Here is a 26,279-nt window from a genome sequence, read left to right as displayed (position 1 = left end):
GGTGTTTTACTCCCTCCCTCCCTCTCTCTCTCAGATTCATAAATAAATAAATAAAAGAAAAGAAAAAGACAGTTAAGAAGAGAAGGACGAGGAGTGCAGACAGAAAGGGCAGCCTGAACCCTAGTAAGACCTGGCACTGCATCTTCAGTGCACACAGTGTAACTATTGGGAGCCCTTCTGTGGGAGCGTCAAAGAGGAGAGAGCGAGCCCTCCGCCGACATCCTAATGGCCATTGGTGCCACACCATAGAGGTGGGGTTTCCTTCTGGAGACAAAGACTACATGAGAGGTTCAGTGGGGAGTGAAATAATCCGATTTGCACTGCACTGTGTAGAATTTATTTGTGCACATCTGTTTTTAGTCTGTGCAATGGCACATGGGTTTTCTTCTCTGTGGTTTTGGAGTTCAAATTCTGACCAATTCTTGTGGGACTGGGAACAATTTACATACAGGGGCATACAAATACATCAGTACAAGACACGTTAGCTGTTACATGTCTTAGTATACGGACGTGAGTCTTCTTTCTTCCTTTTTTTAAAAAAATATTTTTATTTATTTGACAGAGAAACAGGGAGGGACGAAGGGAGAGAGAGAGAGAGAGAGAGAGAGAGAGGCAGAGAGGCAGAGACAGAGAGAGAATATGAATGGACACACCAGGGTCTCTAGCTACTGCAAACAAACTCCAGACGCAAGTGCCCCCTTTGTGCATCTGGTTAACATGGGCCCTGGGGAATGAAACCTGGGTCCTTTGGCTTTGCAGGAAAGTGCCTTAACCACTAAGCCATCCCTCCAGCCTTTGGTTCCTTTATTTTTCCACTGATCATGACTTTGTGTTCACGAAATCCTGCCTAGATCAGCCACATTGCTTCTTCTCCATTGTTTCTCCTTTCCTCTTCTCTTCTTGCTTAGATCTTCCCATCTTCTGTCCTCGTCAGTGACAGAACCTTGTGCCTCAGTGTCTTGTGACATTTTATTTTTGCTAATCTGATTCATCGGTGACCCTCAAGGATTATTTGGTATTCATCAGTTGAAAGATAATGTCAAATTTAGTTTGGCCTTTGTAGCCCCAACTTTTTATAGCACTGCATCATAACTTCCCTCTCTTAGGAAAACACAAGAAAAATTAGAGGAGAGTATTTCAGATGACCAAGTTTATGTCCTGCTTGAATGTAACAAAACTCCTGTTACTCAGTGAACACCACATATTTTATTTTATAAGCTACTTAGGAAGTCTATAACTTTGGTCTATTGAGTTAAATGTAATGAAAACTTTCTGAAATTATAGGCTCATTTTCATCTGTTTTTTAAACTTTAATTTTTTTATTTTTATTTCTCTAGTACATGAGAGAGGGAGAGAGAGAGAGAAAGAGAATGGACATGGCAGGGCCTCTAGCCACTGCAAGCAAACTCCAGATGCATGAGACATCTTGTGCATCTGGCTTACTTGGGTCTTGAGGAATTAAACCTGGGGTATTAGGCTTTACAGGCAGTACTGTAACTGCTAAGCCATCTCTCCAGCCTCTATTTTTTTCAGCTTTTACTCACTAAAATTTGATGAAACATAAGCAGATTGGGTTAAATAGAATTATTCAATTGTATAGCATTCACTTTAAGACCTCATATTCCAGAATTTATGACAATAAGAATATGTTTACTAGCTGACAAAACACATTACTTGAAGATTATTTATGTTAAGGTGCTTTTTAAAAAAAATTTATTTATTTAATTATTTGAGAGAGTGAGAGAGGGAAAGAGGCATGCACACACACACACACACACACACACACACACATACACACACACGAGAGAGAGATCAAGACAGGATGGGTGCACCAGGGCCTCCAGCCACTCTAAATGCACTCCAGATGCATGCGCCACCTTGTGCATCTGGCTTACGTGGGTCCTGGGGAATCGAACTAAGGTCCTTTGGCTTTGCAGGCAAGTGACTTAACCACTAAGCCATCTCTGTAAACCCAAGGTGCCATTACTAAAGAGCTCCCGAGGGCCACATGCTGCAGCGCTCCCCCGCAGGGGCGACCTTCACCGCATCGTGCCGACACTTTGTCCTCGGCCCTGCCGGGTTGCTCCTCACTCATGGCCGGCTTGCAGCTTGGAGCCAGCAGTGCTGCCCGGGTGTGGCGGCGCGGCTGTGTGCCCAGCTCTTCTGCTTCCTGCTCTCCTTGACAGCCGCCCGGAACTCTACCCGAAGGAAAGGCCATTTCCGGGGAGTTTGTCTCCAGCTGCACCTTAGGGTTCTGCACTGTTGTTTACTTTACTGGAAACACTTCAGAGGAGGATGCAGGCTTGGGCTGGAGTGTGGGAGGGAGATGGACGTGAGGTAACACAGTTTAGAACCACCGTCTGCTGTGCATTTCCAATTTGTCCAGCAGCCTGGTACCAGAGGTGGTGCCATCCGTGACACTCAGAAAGGCTGATGTGTATGTCCAAAGTTGCAGCCACTTTGGGGTTGGAAATGCAGTGCGCCATCTCTGTCTCCAAAACCTGCCAGCACTTTCCCACACTATGACAGCTCTCCAACCTATGTTATGTGTATTCAGGTTCTTTAAAATGTAATGAGAGAGTAGAAATGTTTTTTTAAAAAGCCTGCTTTAAAAATTAAACAACCTCAGTTGAGCTTTCTATTCCCTAATTTATTTATTTATTTTTATTTGAGAGTGTCAGAGAGAAAGAGGGAGAGAGAAAAGAGAGAGAAAGGAAGGGAGGCAGGGAGAGAGAGAGGAAGAGAAAGAGGAAGAGAGAGAGGGAGGGAGAGAATGGGCACACCAGGGCCTCCAGCCACTGCAAACGAACTCCAGATGCATGTGCCTCCTTGTGCATCTGGCTTACGTGGGTCCTGGGGAATCGAGCCTCGAACTGGGGTCCTTAGTCTCCACAGGCAAGTGCTTAACCGCTAAGCCATCTCTCCATCCCTCTTCTATTCCCTAATTTTTAAATTGTTGACAACATGTTAGATAATTCTACCACCATAGTTTTAGTGTCTCCCTCTGTAAGTTCTTTTAGCTTTTCCCGTCATACTTCACTGGCATTTCCTTTGGTCTGCATGATGTGTGTGTGTGTGTGTGTGTGTGTGTGTGTGTGTGTGTACAGACGCACATGTCTCATGAGCACATGTGTGAAGGCCAGGAGACGATGTTGGGGTCCTCACTATTGCAGTCCTGTCCTATTTTTCTGTATATTGGTGACATGGAAATATTCAAAAAATTGTGGTTCTAAATACGAATGTCTTTCTAAGTAGGCTGGCTCACCAGGGGGTCCCAGTGAGCCTCCTGTCTCCACCGCTCTCAGTGCCGAGGTTACAGGCATGCATGGCCAGCCTGACTTTTAACATGTGTGCTGGGAATTAAGCTCAGGTCTTCATGCTTGCATAGCAAGTGTCTTACCCACTGAGCCATTCTCCTCAAACCCTCTGGCATCTATTTATTTTTATTTTATTTCATTTTTTTATTTTAGAGAGAGGGAGGGAGAGAGAGAGGAAGAGAGATTGGTGCCCCAGGGCCTCAGCCACTGCATTCAAACTCCAGATGCTTGTGCCACCTAGTGGGCATGTGTGGCCTTGCATTTGCCTCACTTTTGTGTGTCTGGCTAACATGGGATCTGGAGAATTGAGCATGGGTCCTTCAGCTTCACAGGCAAGTGCCTTAACCGCTAAGCCGTCTCTCCAGCCCCTCTGACATCTATTTAGTGTGGATTCACCACATTCCATTGGACTTGCTTCTTGTCTGATACCTTACCTACAGTTCTCCATGCCTTTCAATTGTTAATGCGCATTTTTGATCCTACTAAGCTCCTACCTTTGCTAGTCATTTTCTAACTCAGAACCTCATTGTGACTTTGTTACTCATTACAAACATTTATTTATGAGCAAGAGAGGGAGAAGGAGAGAATGGACACGCCTCTTGTTCCACTGCGGACTTCAGACACATTTGCCGCTTTGTGCAGCTCACCACACATGGCTACTGGCATACTGAGCTAGGGCTGCTAGACCTTGGAAGCAAATGTCTTTCAACACTGAGCAATCTCTCCAGCCCAGTTTGGTTATGTTTGTTTTTTGAGGTAGGGTCTCACGCTAGCCCAGGGAACCTGGAATTCAGTCTGTAGGGTAGCCTCAAACTCACAGTGATCCTTCTACCTCTGCCTCCTGAGTTCTGGAATTAAAGGCATGCACCACCATGCCTGGCCAGTTTTATTACTTTTAATAGCTAAACCCAACCTATGTTCTTGTCTTTTACCTCATAGAGCTTAAATATGCATTTCCCTTAATAGCTAGGTTAATCCAAGCTTTCTTAGTAGAATCCATCTGGATTTTTTTTTGCATCAAATCTGAAATGATTGCTGCAACTTCACATCTTTGTGATATGATGTAAGTACTATCACTTCTAGAGTTTACATTGACCTTAAATGCCTGTGACATTTATGGCTCAGGCTATATGTTGGTGGCATAGAATTACACACTGCTTGGAATGGGTTTCTTTTTTGTTTTGTTTTTAGAATGGTTTTAAGAAAATATTGTAGGGGAGGAGTGTTTACAGTACTATCTTCCAGACACAAAGTGGTCTTGATATTCATGACCTCACAGTGCCTGATTCTACCTACACAAGACCTGCATAATAATAGGAAAAAAATGATGACATCAAAATGGAAGAGAGACTACTTGGAAAGACAAAGAGATTGTATGTAGGGGAATTTGGGTGCTGCAAAAGGGAGGGTGGTATGAGGGAATTATGATCATTGTGTATTGTCTATACTTATGGAAGTTGGCAATAAGAAAGATTTTTTTTAATGGTGGAATGAAATGCAAGAATAAAACATAAACTACAAGAGAATCTTGGAGTCTTCTTTTTCTCTAACTTCTGAGGTTTTTTCATTTTTTGTTTTTGAGGCAAGGCCAACACACTGGCCTTTTTATGAAGGAGAGAAAGAGCTAGAGAGAGAGAAAGAGAGAGATAAAGAAAGAGAGAGGGAGAGAATTGGCATGCTGCCAGCCACTGCAATCAAACTCTAGATGCATGGCCACCTTGTGGGTGTGTGTAACCTTATGTATGCATCACCTTACATCTAAGTTACGTGGGATCTGGGGAGTCAAACATGGGTCTTTAGGTTTCACAGACAAGTGTCTTAACCACCAAGTCGTCTCTGCAGACCCCTTCTGAGTTTTGAGAAGTGATGACCTACTGTTGGGCATACCTTCATCACTCGGATGTATTTTATCTTCAATAACAATGTAAGTTTTGACTTCTGTAAAACAAAATTGCTATGCACATTGTATGAATACACTCATGGGCATTATGCATGTTTTGATTCTCACACTATGAGCTGATGAGTCATTTTTTTTTTTTTTAGTAGGATACCGACAGACAGAGAACAGGAAGAATCACCATAGAGGAGTTTAGATCAGTTTACCGGGTGATAGCACACAGAGAAGAAATCGTCGAGATTTTCAACACATATTCTGAAAACCGGAAATTTCTTTCTGAAAACAATCTGGTTAAATTTCTAACCCAAGAACAGTTTGCTGTAGAGATAAATTTATCTAACACTTCTGAGATAATTGAAAAGTATGAACCCATTGATGAAAGTAAGTTTGTCATTCAGAATTTTATCAGAATATTCATGTGTAAAGTGTTATTGTGAATTATCTTTATCAAACTCAAATTTTGGGGTAGGTGAACTAGTAAATATAAGTTATATTTTTGTATTTTAAATATTTTATTTATTAGAGAGAGAGAAAGAGAGAGAGAGAGACAAAGGTGGGGGAAGAGGGAGCCAGGGAAAATGGGTGTGCCAGGGCCTTCATCCACTGCAAACTGCAGATGCATGTACCACCATGTGCCTCTGGCTTATGTGGGTCCTGTGGAATAAAGCCTGGGTCCCCAGGCTCCACGGGCAAGTGCCATCCCTCCAGCCCTGTTGTTTTGTATTTTACACAGTGCACGTGTCGCTTTTCCAAAGCCGTAGTGTACAACGGTGCCACTCTTTCCTACTTTTCTTCAGGGCTTCTCTCTTTTGATGGGAACTGCTATTAGCAGATACTTTGGTGTGAAGGAAGATGGGGCCCTTTGGGTGTTTTGATTTTATGAATTAAGACTAAAAAGCAGCCGGGTATGATGACATACACCAATAATCTCAGTTCTCAGGAGGCAGCGGTAGGAGGATCATTGTGAGTTCAAGGCCAGCCTGGGACTACAGAGTGAGTTCCAGGTCAGCTGGAATGAAAACCTATCTTGAAAAACAAAACAAAACAAAACACAGAAAACACCCCCAAAACAAAACAAAACAAAACAAAAACCTAAAAAGCAAATTAAATGAAAACAAACATAGGAAGGAAAAACATTACCAAATTACTTTCTTTTTCATCAACAGAACTATGTACAACTATGCCAGTTTTCTTTCCATTAGTATAAGAAATATCTGAGACAATCAGCTTATAACAAAAAGAGGTTGATCTGGCTCATAGTTTTGGAGGCTTTAGCCCATGATTATTTGGGCCCCTTGCTTTGGACCTGGGGCCAGGCAGTATGTCGTGGTTGGAGTGTGTGATGGAGGAAACTGCTACCTCCTGGCAGCTGGGAAGCAGAGAGAGAAAGAGAGAGCAGAGTGTGGTGGGATGCTATTCCCTCCTCAAGGGTATGCTTTCCATGGCCCGAGACCTCTCTCACTTGGCTGGATCCATGTCTTGGAGGCCCCACCTACCAACTCTAAGGTAGGGCCAGGCAGGGGGCAAAGTGTTTATAAGACACATGAGACTGGGGAGCAGTTGTGATCCAGATCACAGTAGAAACCTTTCACAAGTATTCAATGCTTAGCTTTTACTTCAAAGCACTTGTTAAATTTGCTTTAAAACATTTTACTTAGTTTTAATTGATACCTAAAACATAGAAGTTGGGCATGTTGGCATACAAACGCATTGTATTTTGTCTGTATGGAGTTCTAAAGGCTTCCTGTATCTGTATTGACATCACTTTCCCTATTTGGGGGCAATTTTCTTCTGTGATTTTGTTGAAAATACCTACTATGCCTTTGGAGTGAAATTCTTCTCCTACTATGCCCGGAATTCTTATGTTTGATCTCTTCATAGTGTGCTGAATGTCTTGAAATTCCTATTTCTTCCTTCTTATTAGTTTGTCTTTCTCTGTGTTGGACTGTCTTAGATCTGTAGCATATCTGGTCTTCTAACAGTTTAGATATTCTGTCCTCTCTTTGATCCATTCTACTGGTGAGACTTTATATAGACTTTTCTATTTGACTTACTCTGTTTTTCATTTTTAGTCTCTCTGATTGATACTTTTTTCATTATTTCTTTACTCATGTTTTATATTGACCTCCTTATTTTATTAATTTGGTTTCCTATGTTCTCTTGGGATTCCTTCAGGAGTTTGTTTTCTTCTTTGATTTCTTTGAGTCTAGATATAATCATTTTTTTTTTGAAATATTTGTCAGACATTACATCTAAAACAGCCTCACTGGAGGTCATTTCTGATGAATTTATAATTTTTTGGTGGAATTTTACTGTCTTGATTTTTTTTAATGTTTCTTGTATTATAATGTAGAGACTTTTGCATTTTGAGTTAATTTGATGCTTGTTTTTTTTTTTTTTTTTTTTTTTTTAATTATCTGCAGCGTTCTTAGCTGTGTAAGTCCAGTATTACGTCTTCAGGATAGGAGCTCAGGGTGCCAGGTGTAGCTCTTCTGTTCCCAGAGTAACATCACAGAAGTGACGCTAGGTGTTGCGTCTGCCTGCTCTTCAAGTACGCTAGCAGGCTTGGTGTAGCAAATCACCAGCAAATTCTAAAGTTCAAGGGAGTAATATAGCATTCAATGTGTAAGCAGGCCCTGCTACCTTTTGGGGTGGCTTCCAACCTCACCAATGCTGAGTGCCCACCTCGGTCCCTCCCTGTTGTGCTGTGGACTTGGTTAGGCTGCTTGGGTCACTGGATCTGGTGTTCTGATTGGCTGTGCTGGATGCTGAGCAACTCATGCGTAGAAGAGTTCTCTGGTGGTCTGTGGCACTGGTGATTAGGGGAGGGGAGGCTGTGCAGGATGAGGCAGATGCCCTGGGTCTGCTTGGCTGGTCCTGTGTGATCCGCTGTAATCTCCTCCAGAAGCTGCTCGGCTGCTCCTGCTGTCTTCTCCTTCTGGTACTTGTCCTTGTGAAGAGGCTGCTGTGAGGGGAAAGCCCATCCACCTGGTTTCTGCTCCTCGGCTCTAAGTTGGACCAGGTGGGCACACAGATTGGAGCCGCCAGCACCTCAGTGGGATCCTGGCCTGGTTCCTGCACTGATCTGGGTGTGTCCTTCTTTTCTGTTGCAGTTGAAGAACCATTATACATCTTCACTTTTCAGTTGAAGGGTGTATTTTGCTGTTTTCCTGCTTATTTCTCTCCCTATGCTGCTTTGGTGTGGTTACTATGTTGCCATCTTACCCAGAAGTCCCTCCTTTATGCTCATACTGAAGGCATGCAAAAATATTTACATAGTTAATTAAAAATATTTTATTTATTAATTTGCAAGGAGAAAGAGAGGGAGAGAGAGAGAGATACAGAATATGAATGGGCAAGCCAGGCCCTTTTGCCAGTGCAAATGAACTCCAGATGGATGTATCCACCAGGTTGTGCATCTGGCCTTACATGGGTACTGGAGAGTTGAACCCAGGCCATTAGACTTTCAAGAAATCACCTCCCCAGCCCCCAAAAGTATATTTTAAAAGATATATATATTTATTTATTTATTATTTATTTATGAGAGAGAGAGATAAGGAGAGAGGGAAAGAATGGGTGTGCTAGGGCTTCTGGTCACTGCAAATGAACTCCAGATGCGTGCATCTGGCTTACATGGGTCCTGGGGCATCGAACCTGGGTCCTTTGGCTTTGTAGGCAAACACCTTAACCATTAAGCCATCTTTCCAATTTCCCACAAAAATATTTTTTATGCACAGTGATCCGTATCACAGAAATTAACTAACAGATCAGCTCAGGCTATCAACTGAACAAGGGAAGAATCATAGTCTGAGCTCTGAAGCTCTACTTTTGAAGGTTGGTTTATGCTACCAACGTGTTTTCTTTGTATGGCTTTGAGATAGGTTCTCATGTAGTGGGGAGGGAGTGGCAGGGGTAACACTTGCTGGGTGGCTAAGGATGACCTTGAACTCCTGATCTTCCCGCCTTGACCCCCCCCCCAAGTTCTGGTACTGCTGGTGTGTGCTGCGTCAGCCAGCTCTAAGCTACCACCAGTGCGTAGCATCCAACAAGATGGGTTCTCACAGCCAACGTTTTTGTTGTTGTTGAGTCACAAGTTTACGATTCACTCAATTTGTGGCAACCTAGTTTGATTCTAGAGAACAAGGTTCTAGTTGAGAACAAGGCAAATGGGTCTTGATTACTAATGCAGATTGAGGGAGAATGACAAGAATTTAGTATTATACAAGGTTGATTTCAGAGCGAGCGAGTGAGAGAGAGCTAAGTGCTGTTAAGGAGATAAGACACACAAGGTGATGAAGATCAAAGACCCAGATGATCTATTTTAGCTTGAATGTGGATGAGAGTCCTAAGTGAAGGTGTGACATGGAAATTGAGACTCTAACCACATGAAAGAATGCATTATACAACCAAATAGGAGAAGTTAGAGATCAGTCAGCCCTGAGTTAGCCAACTCGAGGAGCAGCCAAAGAATGGCATGAGAGAGAGCGAGAGGGAGAGTACGGGCACACCAGGGCTTCCTGCTGCTGCAAACAAATGCCAGATGCATGTGCCACTTAGTGCATCTGTCATTATGTGGGCACTGGTGAATCAAACTCTAGTCTTTAGGGTTTGTAGACAAGTGCCTTAACTTTCCAGCCCCAGTGTGCGGCTTTAAAAGGCACAAAATGACTTTATTTTGTATTATTAAAGATATTTATTTATTCAGTATTTAAAAAAGGCTACAACTCGACACTGTTTCAATGCATGGTGCATGTACTCTGTAAGTTTCTGTACTCATAAATTTATATGGCTTTGAAATAGAGGCTTTGGGTGTGTATGAAACCTCTATGCATTTTTGGAGCTGAAGAGAATGCTCAGTGGTTAAAGACATTTGCTTGTAAGCGAGCCTGAGTTCGATCCTCCCCAGCACCCACGTGAAGCCAGTTGTAACATGGTACACACGTCTGTAATACTAACATACCTATGGCAAAGGAAGACAGAGCCAGGAGAATCTGAAAGCTTCTGAGCTAAAGAGATTGGCATACAGTGGATAAAAGAAGAAAGACTGTCAAAAAGAAGGTGGAAGGAAAGGACAAACCCCAAACTCATGTATACTGTTACACATGCACAAATGCAAAATTTAGTGCATTTTCTTCTAGCTTTTATTTATTTATTTAAATTTTTTAGTTATTTACAATCAGCGATAGATAGAGAAAAGAGTGATAGACAGAGAAAACAGGCACACCAGAGCCTCCAGTTGCTGCAAATGAACTCTAGATTCATGTGCTACAATGATTCTGGCTTTCTGTGGATGCTGGGGAATTTAACTGCATCATTAGGCTTTGCAAGCAAATGCCTTAACAACTGAGCCATTAGTTTTTACCTTTTTGTATTTTATTTTTATTTATTTGAGAGAGACAGAGAGATAGATAGAGACAGAGAGATGGGAGACACAGAGAGAGATAGAAAGAGAGAAAGAGAAAGGGAGAGAGAGAAAGAGCAAATGGGAACTTCAGGCCACTGCAAATGAATTCCAGATTCATGCGCCACCTTGTGCATCTGGCTTATGTGGATCCTGGGGAATCAAATTTGGGTCCTTTGGCTTTGGAGACAAACATCTTAACCATTAAGCCATCTCTCCAGCCCATTTTTTATTTTTCTAACCAAAATAATAAGTGTTTTCTTTCATTAACACTGTTTTCACTACTTTTATGAAATAAACATTGACTTATGTCCCTGTATGTTTTTATGGTAGATTATTGTGAATGGTTGCTGAGTACCATTGCGTAGTTTGAAGTTTCATCCCTCCCTGTTATTTGTTTTGCTTTGAAAGCAGTACTAGTGTGAACGCTGGTGCACATTAACCGTGGTCTACGTCCCTGTGTCTATAGGATTGATTCCTAGAAATGAGCTGGGGCCGAGGTCCATACTCTAGTCCAATGTAAACACATTGGAAACCAGCGTATGTGGATTAGAACCCATGATCTGCTGATGTTAATAACTAACTCTGGGGCATACTATATGGAGTAAAGGAAGTTCATAGATGATTTATTAAAGGTGTACATGACCCCAAAGTTCCAAAGCTAGGTTTTCATGCAAGAAAAAAAAGCATGCAGATCTGTACCAAAACACAAGTCCTGGTTGTTTATGGCAGCATGCCGTAGGATAACTTCACACAGGAAACTAAATGCGCATCAAGGAACGTATGGTACAAGTATAGCATATGTGAACAAAGGAATTCTATGCAAAGCAATGGAAATGGACCATGTATAATGTGATGCCATTACAGGTATAAAACCGAGAAACAGGGCAAAGGAAATTGAGCCTTAGAAAGCATATGTGGCTGGAAGGATGGCTTAGTGGTTAAGGCTTTTGCCTGCAAAGCCAAAGGACCCAGGTTTGATTCCCCAGAACCCACGTTAGCCAGATGCATAAGGGGTTCGTTTGCAATGGCTGGAGGGCCTGGAGTGCCCATTCTCTCTCTCTGTCAAATAAATAAATAAATAAATAAATAAATAAATAAATAAATAAATAAATAAAAATAAAAATAGAAAAAGCATACACTGAATGAATCCATTCATAGAAAGTGCCAAAACCACAGAAAATTTAATATATGCTTTTCGAACCAGATCAGCCTGTCTATGTGCATAGGGGCAGATCAGAAAGCATGAGGGGGGATTGGTAAGGCCCCAGATATTTTCTTCTTTGTCTGGAACCATACGTGGAAGTTTATTGATCTATTATCAATGCATTTGTATTATTTTTATAAGACATAAGAAGCAGATGTAATGTTATAATGTATGCTTGAATGTTGATATAAAAGTGATAAAGTTCTTCACCAGAAAAATTTTGATTCTAATAAAAATTGAAAAATAGATTAATATTAATTCTGAATGACTATTTTTAGAAAGATATTCTATCAGAATTGTACAAATGACATGTTAATTTTTTACTTGACTAACGGTATTTCTACTTCCATTTTACTTATTTACTTATTTTTTTTTAGTCAAAAATGAACACCAGATGTCATTAGAAGGTTTTACAAGATACATGTGTTCACCTGAATGTCTAGTATTTAAACAAGAGTGTAAAGAAGTTTATCAAGATATGACTCAACCATTGAGTGATTATTTTATTTCATCTTCACATAACACATATTTGATATCTGATCAATTAGTGGGACCAAGTGACCTGTGGGGATATGTAAGGTATTTATTTTTGGTTTTAAGTCTGTTACATTTAAAATATCTAAAAACTTTCTGGTGTCATCTACCATAGTAAGCAAGATTTAAGAGTATTATACTATGAAATGGAAAGAAAATTCACAAGGAGCAGGAATATTGCATTTCTCCTATATTGATAATACAACCTCTGGGTGAAATGGGAATGTAATATTTTTTATGGCATTACTATCATATGTCTTTCTTCTGACCATATTGTCTGGCCTCTTCCCCATGGTTGTGGCTTCTTTGAAGGTTCCTCAACTCTTTTACTGCTTCACCAGAACATACTAGATTTTTAACACATATGACTGGTATCAAGCCCCAGACATCTGGACACATTTTCAGAGAAAAGCCAGAATCTAAGTACTTCAGATTATGTAGTTTGGTATTGTAGGTTTATATGTCAAATAATTTACATAGACTTGTAGTGCCTGTTTCAACTCTGTATTTGTATCTTATAATCTACACTAGTGATACCAGGTTTCAGTTTACTCAGTTAGTAGAGATACTGTGAGAAGCAAGAGTTTAAAAGAGGCCTCACTTACCCATCTACAAATTTTTGCAGACACATGAATATTTAAAAAAAACAGATAAATGAATATATTATCAAGGTTTAATGAGTCTTATGAAGAAGATAAACCAAGGTGGCAGAAAGTGATGTGGGGAGAAGGATGTTTATTCAGAAAAAGATAAAAGAAATACTTCCTAACTAACTTGAGTTGATGATAAAGGAGGAATCTGGAATGATCCTTGGAGGAAGATATGCTAATGGGAAAGATGAGGTGCACTTGGCTTGTTCACATCTTGAAAGAAAGCTTGGCCGGAAGCATGTGCTGGTGAGTGAAGCAGCTGAGTTTGAGGTAGAAGACAGTCAGTGTATGTGTGTTTTATTGATCATGGAAAGGGGTCTGGTGAAGCCACTTGAAGGAGTGCCATTTGGAAAAGGGCCACATTTAGATGGTGTTTCAGAGATCCTGCCACATACAATGGTGTTGGCTGCGTAGCGGGTGAACTACCTTGGCAGCAGCAGGTGACGATACCTGGTTGATTCTGACATGGTCCAGGAGGTAGAGTGGAAAAAGGAGTGTACAGTTTGAAAAGCAGTGAGACAGTAAGAGAGAAGGAGAGGAATTGATGTGTGTGGCTACCAAGTGTTCAGGGATGCAGTGGACTGAAAATGGTAAAGCTTGCACAAGCAGCTCATTGCAAGGTTTGAAGTCAAGTAGTGTTCCGTGGCTCACATGCTAAGTCTGAGATACCTGTCTATTATCCAAAGATATCAGGTTTTTCATGGAGTTAGTTGGGTATGTGAGTTCGACATTTGGAAGAAATATTCAGTCTGGGATAATATAATTGAAACCATCGGTACATAAGCAATATTCAAAGCCATGAGAATGGAATACATTGCTTAAGGAAAACACCATTGGCAAGAATGTTATAATTTCACAATAATTTAAAATTGACAAATAAGCATTGTTGCTTCTTCAAATTATATTCTAAGTACAAAAATCTACAAATTCAAAAATATATATTTTCAGAATTCAATAGATTGCTCAATTCATAGTTATCATCATGTTATAGAAATCTCTATTATATTATTGCGTTTTCTTTAAAAAAGAAAATAGAAGTTTAGGTCTATTTGGGCATACAGGAAAATTACTTCTGAATCCTGAAAAACGTTCTACTTAACTGTAAATCCAAAATTACAGTTAGTCGTACTTCTTTGTCCTGTTTCTTTTTTTTTTTAAATTAATTAATTAATTTATTTATTTATTTGAGAGCAACAGACACAGAGAGAAAGACAGGTAGAGGGAGAGAGAGAGAATGGGCGCGCCAGGGCTTCCAGCCTCTGCAAACGAACTCCAGACGCGTGTGCCCCCTTGTGCATCTGGCTAACGTGGGACCTGGGGAATCGAGCCTCGAACCGGGGTCCTTAGGCTTCACAGGCAAGCGCTTACCCGCTAAGCCATCTCTCCAGCCCTGTCCTGTTTCTTGAACTACCTTTGGTAAATAGCCTTAGAAAGTCATTCAAGATGTCATTGTTCATAGCAAATGACACCAAGGCATAAAGGCTTACATGTCTGGCACCTTCCTCTTCCCCTATGTGCTAATTACATGAGACATAGTACCCCTTCTTGTCTTTACTTCATCTTTAGAAAGGAAAGCTAGTAGCACTTGGAATTTCCTAATAAATGTTTCATCCACCCAAAGCTCCCCCAAACTTCTTACTTCCAGTTAAAATTCAACTATAATAAAAAATGTCATTCACACAGTACAAAATGACTTGCCATGAATACAAGTCATAGGATTTTATACCATTATAGCTGATAGAAACTATCTGAAGGAGATGTTAATGATAAATGTGTGAAATAATGTTAAAAGTAAGATTTCATACCACAAAGTCTTAGACAAATTCTAGAACCCAGGTACAAATTCACCTGAAAATCTTTCTAGCAGCCAAAGCCAAGAAAAAAATAGGATATTTTTTTAAAAAATAAGATTTACAACAATCATAAAAAAAATAGCATGCCTGCTTAGAGGTAGAACGTTTCCTTGTGGATGAGAAATTACTCCTATTCATTCCCTAAAAAGAGGAACTGAATCAAATAGAGGTGAGCAGACTCAAGAACACCTCTGGAGAAGAAGAAAGTGCTGCGGATGTAAGTGGTTGGCACGATGCAACACAGTCTACTTAAAACGATTTCGCTGGGGACCAAACTAGGTAATCTGAATTTTGTGCAATTTTGTAAAGCTTGCCTTGACTGGTGGGTAAAATTGAAGCAATCTTAGAAGATAAGAAGGAAGAATCAGTACCATATATAACGAGTCTCCATGACAAGTTTTCTTTCACAAGTAAGTTTTGGAAACCCCACCCCCCCCGACTCCCCAGCAACTTGCCCAGCTGTCAGAGAATTCCAGGTCTTCTCCTAGCAGAAACTCAGAGGACTGGTACTCTGCTTGGATGGAGAGCACCAGACAATCTGCTTCCACAGTCAACTAAGAGGAAGATAAAGCAAGCGTGTTTTCATGGAAATGTAACCACGTGTATACACTCACACAAATCCCCACACCCCACAAGCCAAGAAAAATGCCCATTTAGAATTCTACAAGTCTAGCCTGATTTATGACTCAAGCCTAAAATTAGACTTCCACCTTGTTTGACCCAGGGAAGATTAATGGGTTAGATGACTCCCTAGACAAGTGTTCTAGATCCATTCCTTTGAGCCAGGCCAGCATGCCATTAAGGTGCACCAACACACCCCTGAATTTAGCAGTGTGCACTGTAAGACATTGTGAAAACAGAACCCTCAGAATCTCAGAAAAGAAACTTATTCAGCATTTGACTGTATGGCTTGCCTAGGTGATGCATCTAAGACAGATACAATGCATCAGTTCTCTGTTTCTTGGTTGCCCTGCCCCCTCAAGTTCCTCCCATATCTTATCTGTATCATTCCCCAAGGAACCTATGGTTTCTTTGCTCTTCTGACTTCAGCAGACCGACTGGGTGTCATAATTGTGTCATCATTAAGCACCACACTCCACAGCACTGCACAGCTCATCTCCTTAGAGAGGAGGAACTAAAATACCGTTACTCAAAGATGCACTATTTCTAAAAGGTCCCTTTTCTCATATGGACTCTGTACGTTTTTGAGGGGGGGGGACTACTGATTTGTGTAGACTTGTGCTGCTGGGACCACATGACCTTCCCCTCCTGGTCATGGTTTAGGGTGGGCTTTCTCACACTCTTCACCTTGTGAGTCACATGGCTCTTGGGAGGGTCTGTCTTGCACAGGGTAGAATATTCAGCAACATTCTTGACTGTTCCTGGTGGGTACTAGCTGTCGTGGCTTGACTGTGAAATGTCCCCTGTAGACTCATGTGTTCAAACACTTGGTCCCCAGCTGCTGGTGCTGTTCGAGAAGGTTGTGGAAACCATCTGGAGGTAGAGCCTTGCTGGATGAAATAAGTTACTTGGGGAAAGCCCTGAGGTTTGATAGCCAGACCCTACCTCCTGTTTCCTGACTGTGGATGAAATGTGATCAGCCATCTGACATTCCTGCTGCCATTGGGTATCTCGGGCCATGGTGGACTGTGGTGCTTTACACTGTAAGCCAAGATAAGCCTTTGCCCCTTCAATTGTTTCTTGTCATGTTTTGGTCACAGCAACAAGAAAAATAACTAGTAGAGAAGCTTACATCTTTACCAATTATTCCTCCTGTGTCCACTCACAACAACAACAACAACAAAAATAAATGTAGATATTGCCAGACATTTCCCAGGAGAATGCATGGCCTGAACACAGCAGTAGCCTTAAAATGCTTCTTTTTGGGGAAAGTGGTTCTCTGTGTGACAATGGAGCTGTTTTAGCTAGTTCCTTAACAGAAGAAAATCAGTCCTATGTCCTGATGTTTCAAGTCACCCTCCCTCACTTAGCTCACTTCCATCTCGTCCAAGGCTGTGTTTTAGAAAACAGCCTTTGTCATCTTCCCTCTTGCCTTGGTTTCACCATAGTCCCACTTCCCCTTTCTAATTCAAACACATAGCCAAGACTATGTCAAACTGTCTTCAAGAAAACTGGAATGGCTTGCTCTTGGGAGACTTAGAGCACAAGGAAGATCAGAAATTGTGGGGTGCTCAACCACAACAATAACTGTTGCACTGTGTGGGTAGTACTGGCATTGGGGCTCACATACAATTAGCCCCAAGTCAGGTCAATGCACAGAAAGCAAGAACAATGGTGTATTCAGCTCAGCAAGACTGTGCTGTCAGAAAAAGCATTCATCTTACTGTTGTCACATACTTTTGAATGAATCAGTAAGATAACTCTGTGTGTGTGTGTGAGTGTGTGTGTGTGTGTGTGTGTAAGAGAGAGAGAGAGAGAGAGGGAGAGGGAGAGAGAGAGAGAGAGATATTTTGGTAGATTGAACCTAGGGTCTTGCACATCCTGGGGAAGCAGCTGACCACTGAACAATATCCCCAGCAGTAGAAGATCGTTTTTATAAATTAATCAATAAATTGTAGTGAACTCTGGCAAGAGATAGTCTATATCATGCTGACATAAAGTGACATGCTTTAGGTTGATCAGGAAGGTTTTTGAGACATATCTTCTCTTTTCACTATTATTAATCAGTAGCAAAGTTTGATTGTAACTGGCTTTAATCGACACAGAATAGAAGTGTATGTTTTAATAATACATCTGGCTAATGAGATGACTTAGTGTATAAAGTGTTTGCTACACAATCAAGGGGACATGCGCTTGTCTCCCTCATTCATGGGTAAAAGCAGCCACAGTGTGTGTGCACACCCAGAATCCCAGTGCTGGAAAAACAATGACAGGAAGATTCCCAAGATTTACTGGCTAGCTAGTATGGCTGGATTGGTTAGCACCAGATTTTAGTGAGATGCTCTGTCTCCAAACAAGGTAGAGAATGATTCCGGCAGGCTTCTAGACTCCACATACACATGCAAATAAAATAAGAAAATAAATAAAACATCTGTCACTCCTTAGAGTAAGCATCCTAAGAATCCATTTAAATTAATGTGTACTTTCAGCTTATAAACCCAAGATAAAATTTATGTTCAGGTTGGGAAATGGATTATTTGGTAGGTGGGGAAATCAAATTCAATTTTAGACATAAGCAGAAATGAAAATGTATTTTTCCTCAGTTTGGCTAAACATGTGAGTTTGGTGTAAGCTGTGGCAGTCAGCTCACATTTTTCTCGAGTGAAATTATGAGTTCAAGCAATATAGGTTAGCAGACATTCAGGCTTCCTTTGCGTAGACTTTCATTTTCTTGAGTGCTTACAAGGATTAGGGTGAGAGCCAGCCTTGTATGAAATGGTTAAGAAGATAAGGTTGTTTATGAAGCTGTCAATCCCATGACCTTTCATTCCCTCTATCTTTTTCTCCTTGGAGCAAATATTGTGATTTTTTCTTTCATCTTCCCTGTCCTATGTAATTCCCCCAAATTTGTTGTAAGTAACAGACTAGATAACATTTTACTAAGATACTTTAGTGTTCTTAGATGGCCTTGAACATTATCTTTACTAGTATTGCACTGGCATTGAACTCTACTTAGATGGTATTGCAGTTAATAGTAGACATCACCAGGCTGGACGGGTATTTTGGTGGCTAAGGCACTTGTCTACAAAGACAAAGGACATAGGATCAATTCCCTAGGACCCATGTAAGCCAGATGCACAAGGTGGCCCATGCATCTGGAGCTCGTTTGCAGTTACTAGAGGCCTGCCCTGGTGCACCCATTCTCTTCCTCCCTCTCTTTCTCTTCTAAATAAATAAATAAAACTACTAAAAATAGTAGATTTCACCATAAGCAGTCTAGCTAGGGCCTGGAGCTGGTGAGGCTTCCTGTCTAAAACCATGAAAGTAGCCATATTTTTCTTTTTTGTCTATGCAAACAAAATTTTGAAAGGACAGCAGTAAAAGTCACAAATTTGACCCAAAAGGAACAGAGAGCATGTTGTACTATACAAGGACTATGTCTTTCCTTTATAAGGTTGTAAATTTCTAGAAATCCAAAACTTGTCATTATTATAGATTTATTTACGCATTTACTGAAATGACCACAAATAGTCTTGTGAATATTTTTACCTTATGGTACATGTTGTGCATACTCTGAAAATGACACTGTTCTACTTAAATTTTGCGAGTGCCCTTGTGAAAGGATGCCGTTGTCTGGAAATTGACTGCTGGGATGGATCACAAAATGAACCGATTGTATACCATGGCTATACACTCACCAGCAAGCTTCTCTTCAAAACTGTCATCCAAGCAATACACAAATATGCATTCATGGTATGTGCATATCTTTGGTACATTTCAATTATTTAAATTAAATCTCCATAAGTTAATGTTTCAAAACCCTGTACTTCCTGAATTCTAGCTCAGTGATGTTTTAAATTGTGGGCTATGATATATTAGTAGGTAGCAAAATCCATGAAGTGTATAGTGAAAGGTAGATTTATCAAAGCTAAAATGAAGTGTGAAGTGGATATTCTTTTGCTGAACTTCTTGTTCAAGCCTATGTGTCTATGTGTATTGTGTTAGGATGTAAAATTTTAATTTTTCAAATACATTATGGACAAATGTTCATGAAATACTGATCTAGGTCATGTTTGACTAGTATTTTACTACTTTACCTTTAAGACAAAAATGAAATATGTCCATGATATGTCATCCCAATGACTGAGATGCTTTACAGCTCAGGTGGCAGTGACCAAGAATGCTGAGAAGCTTCATTTCAAGGTTTTGTGTGTACGCATGTTTTGTGTGTACACGTGTGCTGTGTGCCTACATATGGGGGCATGTGCGGCATGGGGCACATGTGGAGGTCAGAAGACAACCTTGGGGTGTTGGTCTTCTTGTATTTTCACTTCCATCTTGTTATTTGCTATTGGAAAGGCCAGGCTGGCTGGCTGTGAGCGTTGGGATTCTCCTGACTCTGACGTGCCCTGGCATAGGTGTGTTGGATTACAGCTGTGTGCATTGCTTGCACCTGGCTTTGCATGGTTTCGGGGGACCTGAGCTCTGCTCAACAGGCTTGTACAGTAAGCACTTTTAATGACCAAGCTGTGTCCTCAACCTCTACTTTGGATTTTAAACTTCCTATTTACTTTATTAGCTATAGATTCAAAGACCTAGTCCTTAGTTCAACCAAGTTCATCTTCCCAACCCTGACCTGGGTTGGGCAGATGTTACTGATCTTTCAGGTTAAGGGAGTTTTAAATCATATCCGTTCTGTTTACAAAGTTGTCTACCATGCACCTTCATGCGTGATTGGTTTTGCAAATTTGGTATAGTTGGCATATGTTTAAGAACTTCAATCACTGGGGCTGGAGAGATGGCTCATTGATAAAGTGCTTGCTGTGCAAGTGGGAAGGTCTGAGTTCAAATCCCCAAACCCATGTACAAGCCAGGAATAGCAGTGAGTGCCTGCAATCCAAGATGTAGGGAGGTAGAGACGGGAGAACCTCTGGGACTTTCTAGCTAGCTAGTCTGGCCAAATTGGTGAGCTCCAGATTCGGCCAGAAACCCCTATCTGAAAAGTGTTCATGGAGGGCTGGAGAGATTGCTCAGTGGTTAAGATGTTTGCTGCAAAAAATAACAAACTGGGTTCAATTCCTAAGTGCCCACATAGGGTCAGATGCACAAAGTGGTGCATGCAACTGGAGTTTGTTTGCAGTGGGTAGAGACCTTGGCACATCTGAACTCTCTCTCTCTCGCCTTGCAAATAAATAAAATATTTTTTTTAAATGGTGGAGAGAAATTGAGAAAAACACCCACTTTGACCTCTGGCATCTATCTGCACATGCATAATGTGCACATGCATCCACATATATTTGTACTTACACACATACAAACATGCATAACCATATACATGCACATGACACACATACATGAATGCAAAAACAAACACTTCAACAGTGCAGTTGGAGAGACCTAACAAAACACTCTTCTATACTTAAACATTATGTCCCTAAAGATTCAGTTCCAAATCAGTACATCGTTACATAACTTGTAGCCATATACTAAAAAACCACAAATTTATGATGTTCTGTTTCCATAACTATATCAAAACATTACATAATATGTAAACTTAAAATCATAAATGTATATCAATTTATCCACTATCTGCCAAAAGCAAAGTATATAGTAAATATTCTCAGGGCTGGAAGATGGCTTAGAGATTAAGGTGATTGTCTGTGAAGCCTAAGGACCTATGTTCGACTTTCCAGATCCCATGTTAGCCAGACATACAAAGGTGAGGCAAGTGCAAGTTTGCACATGCCCACTAGGTGGTGGAAGCGTCTGGAGTTCAATTGCAGTGACTGAGGGCCCTGCTTTCACCAATTCTCTCTCTCTTCCTCTTTCTCTCTCTCAAATGTGTTAAGCATGAAAAATTTCCACTTTAATGAAAAACATTGATAGTATAGCACTGATTGTCTTCAACTCTCTAATTTCTGATGATTTCCAAGTTTGTAGCTCCTCAGACTGTCCCAAGAATGCAACACCAGTGTGTATAATCAGCTCACTGACATTTCCTCTTGGATGTCAAATGTTAAATATCTTTGGAACACATTAGGACTGAGCTCGAGCGTCTTCTTTTCCTCAGTCCTCCTTTGTATGACCTCCCCTCTCAGCCGATGGCGACTTTCATACGCTGAAGCCATTGCTGTCCACCTTCACTCTTCTCCTCTAAGTCATTTCTTCAGCAGACCATCTTTATTCTACTTTCAAAATATTCTCTGAACTTGACTCCTTCCTTTTCCCAGTCAACCACCATCACCTCTCACCTCTCACATGGCCTGCTCCCTCTGGTGTTTCTTCTAACTCTCCTTTAGTCTCAATGAACACACAGTGGAGTGAGTTGGTGGCAAGTCAAGTTATATCCTTAAAAGCCTTAATAGGCTTCAAAATAAAAGCTAAGGACTCATCCATGACTCACAAAGGAGTCTACAACAACTCTGTCTCCTTCTTTCTCTCTCTCTCGTTCCACTTTGTCTCTTGTACCCTCAGTCTTTTTTTTTTTTTTTGACACATCTCAAAGCATTTGCACTCGCTATTCCAATGTATGGAGTGCTCTTCCCCACATGTTGCATGGCTACATCCCTCACTTAATTTAGGGTAACTGGAAAAATACATGGAAATAGAGACAATCTTAAAATTCAGAGTCCTTTGCAAGGATATAAAAAGCTACAGCTTCTAACAGTCCAAGAACATCAGATGAACAGTTACACAAGAAAAAAAAAAAAATTCAAGGTATCCAAATTGAAAACTGCAAAGTAAAATCCTCTATTTTGAGTCTCCCCAGCAGTCACTGCCATCTTCAAAGAGGCTTCTGTGACCAAAGGTGTCAGAAGCTTGAATCTTGGGGCATAAACATAATACAAATATTTAGAGGGAAATTTGGTGGACACAATAACATTTAGTCCAACAAAAGTAGTGGCTTCCCTCCTAGGGCCTATACATTCCTAGCCATGAAAAAGGTAACACAAAGAATGTAAGAGCCAGAGAATATGGTGGCGCACTTTGGGTGCACTACGTTTTGGACATGCAGTTTTAATTTTTTTTTTTTTCAAGGTAGGGTCTCATTCTAGCTTGGGCTGTCCTGGAATTCACTGTGTAGTCTCAGGGTGGTCTCAAACTCATGGCAAGCCTCCTACCTCTGCCTCCTGAGTACTGGGATTAAAGGTGTGTGCCACCATGCCTGGCACATGACAGTTTCTTCATAACCTCACAGTGACTGCCTTTACAACCATAAGACCTGCATAATATTGAGCTCATCATCATTTTGACATGGATGACAGAGGAGCCTCCCTTATACCCAAAGTCATCAAAATAGAAGAGGGATGAGTTGGAAAGAAGAATTCAGTGGAAGGGGATAGAGATGGAGAATAAAAGAAGTCATGGGAGAGGGTTATGATCAAATTACATTTTCATGTATGAAAATTGTCAACAAAAATGTTTAAAAAGGGGCTGGAGAGATGGCTTAGCAGTTAAGCGCTTGCCTGTGAAGCCTAAGGACCCTGGTTCGAGGCTCGGTTCCCCAGGTCCCACGTTAGCCAGATGCACAAGGGGGCGCACGCATCTGGAGTTCGTTTGCAGAGGCTGGAAGCCCTGGCGCGCCCATTCTCTCTCTCTCCCTCTATCTGTCTTTCTCTCTGTGTCTGTCGCTCTCAAATAAATAAAAAAAAAATTTAAAAAAATGTTTAAAAAAAGCTGGGCATGGTGGCGCACATCTTTAATTCCAGTACCCAGAAGGCAAAGGTAGGAGGATCACTGTGAGTTTGAGGCCACCCTGAGACTACATAGTGAATTCCAGGTCAGCCTGGACTAGAATAAGATTCTAATGTTATAAAACAAACAAACAAGCAAGCAAACAAACAACAGCAATGGTTAATGGGCTGGAGACATGGATTAGTGGTTAAAGTTCTTGCCTGGAAGCCTAAGGATCCAGTTCCCACATAAGCCAGATGCACAAGGTGACACATGTATCTGGAGTTCATTTGCAGTGCCTGGAAGCCCTGAGGTGCCCATTTTCTCTCTATCTGCCACTAAATGAGTTTAGCTTTGTGCTTGTGGAAAGCCTATAGTGGAGGCAAAGAGCAGAGAAATATCTTAGTTCAATTAGGTCAATGTAAATATCTTTTTAATGAAAAGCTGGAAATGAGTTTACCTCTACTCTGATTTCACAATGTGTTTTCACTTATAGGACTTACAACTGGAAAAGTAGAGAATTAATATTTCTCTTGACTTTGTGCTCAGGGTTTTCCTTCATGTTTGAACACACACACACACACACACACACACGCACACGCTCTCTCTCACACATACGTCAACAATAAAGCATGGAAGTCTTCTTTGGCACGATGTTGGTCAGCTTCCCATTACTGTGACAAACATCCGAGGTGATCAACTTCAAAAGAGAAAAGGTTTACTTTGTCTCATGATTTGAGCAGCTCAATCCAGGTCCACTGGGAGTGGGGCGTGGCAGCGGCGCCATGGCCGGCGCGGGCAGTAGAGGGAAGCTGAAGGGCAGAAACAGGAGCTCCATTATGTTACTTCTGCATGTGCCCCAAGGACTGGAACGTGTCAGCTAGGTCCCCCTCTTAAAGTTTTCACTAATTCCCAGTCGTTGCCAGCCTGGGAACTCATGCATCTTTTAGGGTCTCTCAGCACCCATTCTATCCTAGGCAAGTTATTTTATTGCAGAAGACTATTAGCAGATAATTTCTATCATGACAAACATATTTTGGAAGGAGATTAGTGGGGATTAAACCTAAGGATGTTAGGTAATTCCTCTACCAGTCAGCCCCATCCCTATCAGGCCTTTTATTTTTTATTTTTTTTTTCTATGAGAGAGAGAAAGGGAGAGAGAGAGAGAGAGCTGGCATTCTAGGGCCTCCAGCCACTGCACTCGAACTCCAGACATGTGCTCCACCTTGTGCACCTACTTTTGTATGACCTTGTGCACATGAGTGACCTTGTGGGTTTTTATCACCTTGTGGGTTTGGCCACCTTGAGCATCTGGCTTACATGGGTCCTGGGGAATCAAGCCTCGAGCCAGGGCCCATAGGTTTCACATACAAGAGCTTAACTGCTAAGCCATCTCTCCAATCCTTCATACACATTTAAAAAGCCCTGGTCTTGGGGGCTGGAGAGATGGCTTAGAGGTTAAGGTGCTTTCCTGGAAAGCCAAAGGACCCAGGTTCAATTCCCCAGGACAGATGCATAAGGAGGCACATGCATCTGGAGTCTGTTTGCAGCAGCTGGAAGCCCTGGCATGCCCATTTTTTTCTCTCTCTCCCTCTTTCTATCGCTCTCAAATAAATAAAAATAAAATATTTTAAAAAGCAAAAATACTTTAAAAAGCAAAAGTACCATAAAGAACATTGAATTACTTTGCAAAGGTATTAAGCATCAGAAGTGGGTTTAAAAATAAAATGCTTAGATGGTTTGCATTAAAAATACTTGAGTTCTGATGAGTAACCATAGTAACGGCTCACTTTCTTTTTCTTTTCTTTTTTTTAGACATCCGAGTACCCCGTGGTATTATCCTTAGAGAACCACTGCTCCCCGTCCCAGCAGGAAGTAATGGCAGACATCCTGCACACCACCTTTGGAGAATCCTTGCTTTCGGATGTGCTTGATGATTTTCAGGATAGACTGCCTTCCCCAGAGGTATAGCATGTTGTCTGAGAAGCTCAGGTGAAGGGGGGGAAAAATCCCAAACATGTCGCTGTCCTTTTCACCCAAGGCGAACACTTGATTACTCACAGAAAAGCATCTTTGTCACAAGTTGCCTAAGTAATGTTCTCACCAGGAAGTCAGCGGATAAAGAGAATATGTAAAAAAAAAAAAAAAAAAAAAAAAAAGTGCAGAGCAATCGATGGAAAGCCCATATTTGATCGTGTGCCCTACTTCACGGTGCCGTGCCTTCAAGGCAGTCAGTGAGCCCCCAGGGATTTCGTATGTTGTAGAGGCAAAAGTTGGAGAAAAAAATTGGGGGGGGGGAACAACTTCTCCTCTGTGGTAGTCTGAATGTTTGTCCCCTCCCATAGACTCAGGGGATTTAATGAAACTTGTAACATGGATCTCCAGTCACCTGGCTGGAGGAGGTGTCACTGGGGGGAGATTGTGGGGTCCAGTGTCAAGGGGTGAGGGCTGAGGGGCAGGCTTGATTTCCAGCCCACAGGCTTGCAGAGCCGTCTGAGCTCTGTCAGAGATGCTTCTGCTTGCTGCCATTTTGTGCTTGCTGCTGTTTCAAAAATTATTTTTATTTGTTTATTTGGGAGAGAGAGAAATAGGCAAGGAGGGAGAGAGGGAGAGAGAAAGAAAGAGAGTGAGCCAGGGCCTCCAGCTGTTGCAAATAAATTCGAGACATGCACCACTTGTGCAATCTGGTTTACGTGAGTCTTGGGGAATTGAACCTGGGTCCTTAGGCTTCATAGGCAAGTGCCTTAATCACTAAGCCATCTCTCCAGCCCTTGTGTTTGCTGCTTTTGGATGCGTGCTAGTGATGATGTTTTTACTTGTTGCAGATTTTCTTTGCTTGGCTATATGGAAGCAGTTTTTTCTGTTATTGCTGCAACTTCCTCTTGGATCTGTCAGCTTGAAATAGATCTCTTCTTCTAAACTGTGTCTGATTAGGGGGTTCATCCCAGCTACTTGTAAACTGACTACAATATCTCCTTTACAAAATGTGTGCGTAGGTCTGTGTGTGTGTGTGACTGTGTGGGGGCTGTGGGATGGTGTATATCAGTGTGTGTGGGTGTGAGTGCATGTGAGGATCAGTGGAAAATCTTGTGGTGCTGAGTCTTCCTTCCACCTTGTTTTGAGAC

The 26,279-nt window shown here is 41.4% G+C and overlaps 1 protein-coding gene across 1 annotated transcript in view; it reads left to right on the top strand.

The window, feature by feature from the left end:
- The window catches only part of Plcz1 (phospholipase C zeta 1), a 57,062-nt gene that overhangs the window by 8,626 nt on the left and 22,157 nt on the right, over positions 1–26,279 (top strand). The window contains exons 3-6 of the mRNA XM_045139559.1: positions 5,364–5,595; positions 12,200–12,401; positions 19,089–19,233; positions 24,970–25,119. Coding sequence (XP_044995494.1) covers positions 5,364–5,595; positions 12,200–12,401; positions 19,089–19,233; positions 24,970–25,119 — 729 coding nt within the window. The remainder of the gene's footprint in view (positions 1–5,363; positions 5,596–12,199; positions 12,402–19,088; positions 19,234–24,969; positions 25,120–26,279) is intronic.

The sequence above is a fragment of the Jaculus jaculus genome, chromosome 22 (genome assembly GCF_020740685.1).
Source record: "Jaculus jaculus isolate mJacJac1 chromosome 22, mJacJac1.mat.Y.cur, whole genome shotgun sequence".
Lineage (NCBI taxonomy): Eukaryota > Metazoa > Chordata > Mammalia > Rodentia > Dipodidae > Jaculus > Jaculus jaculus.
Note: the sequence above shows the minus strand (reverse complement) of the source record. Positions and strands in the feature narration are given on the sequence as shown.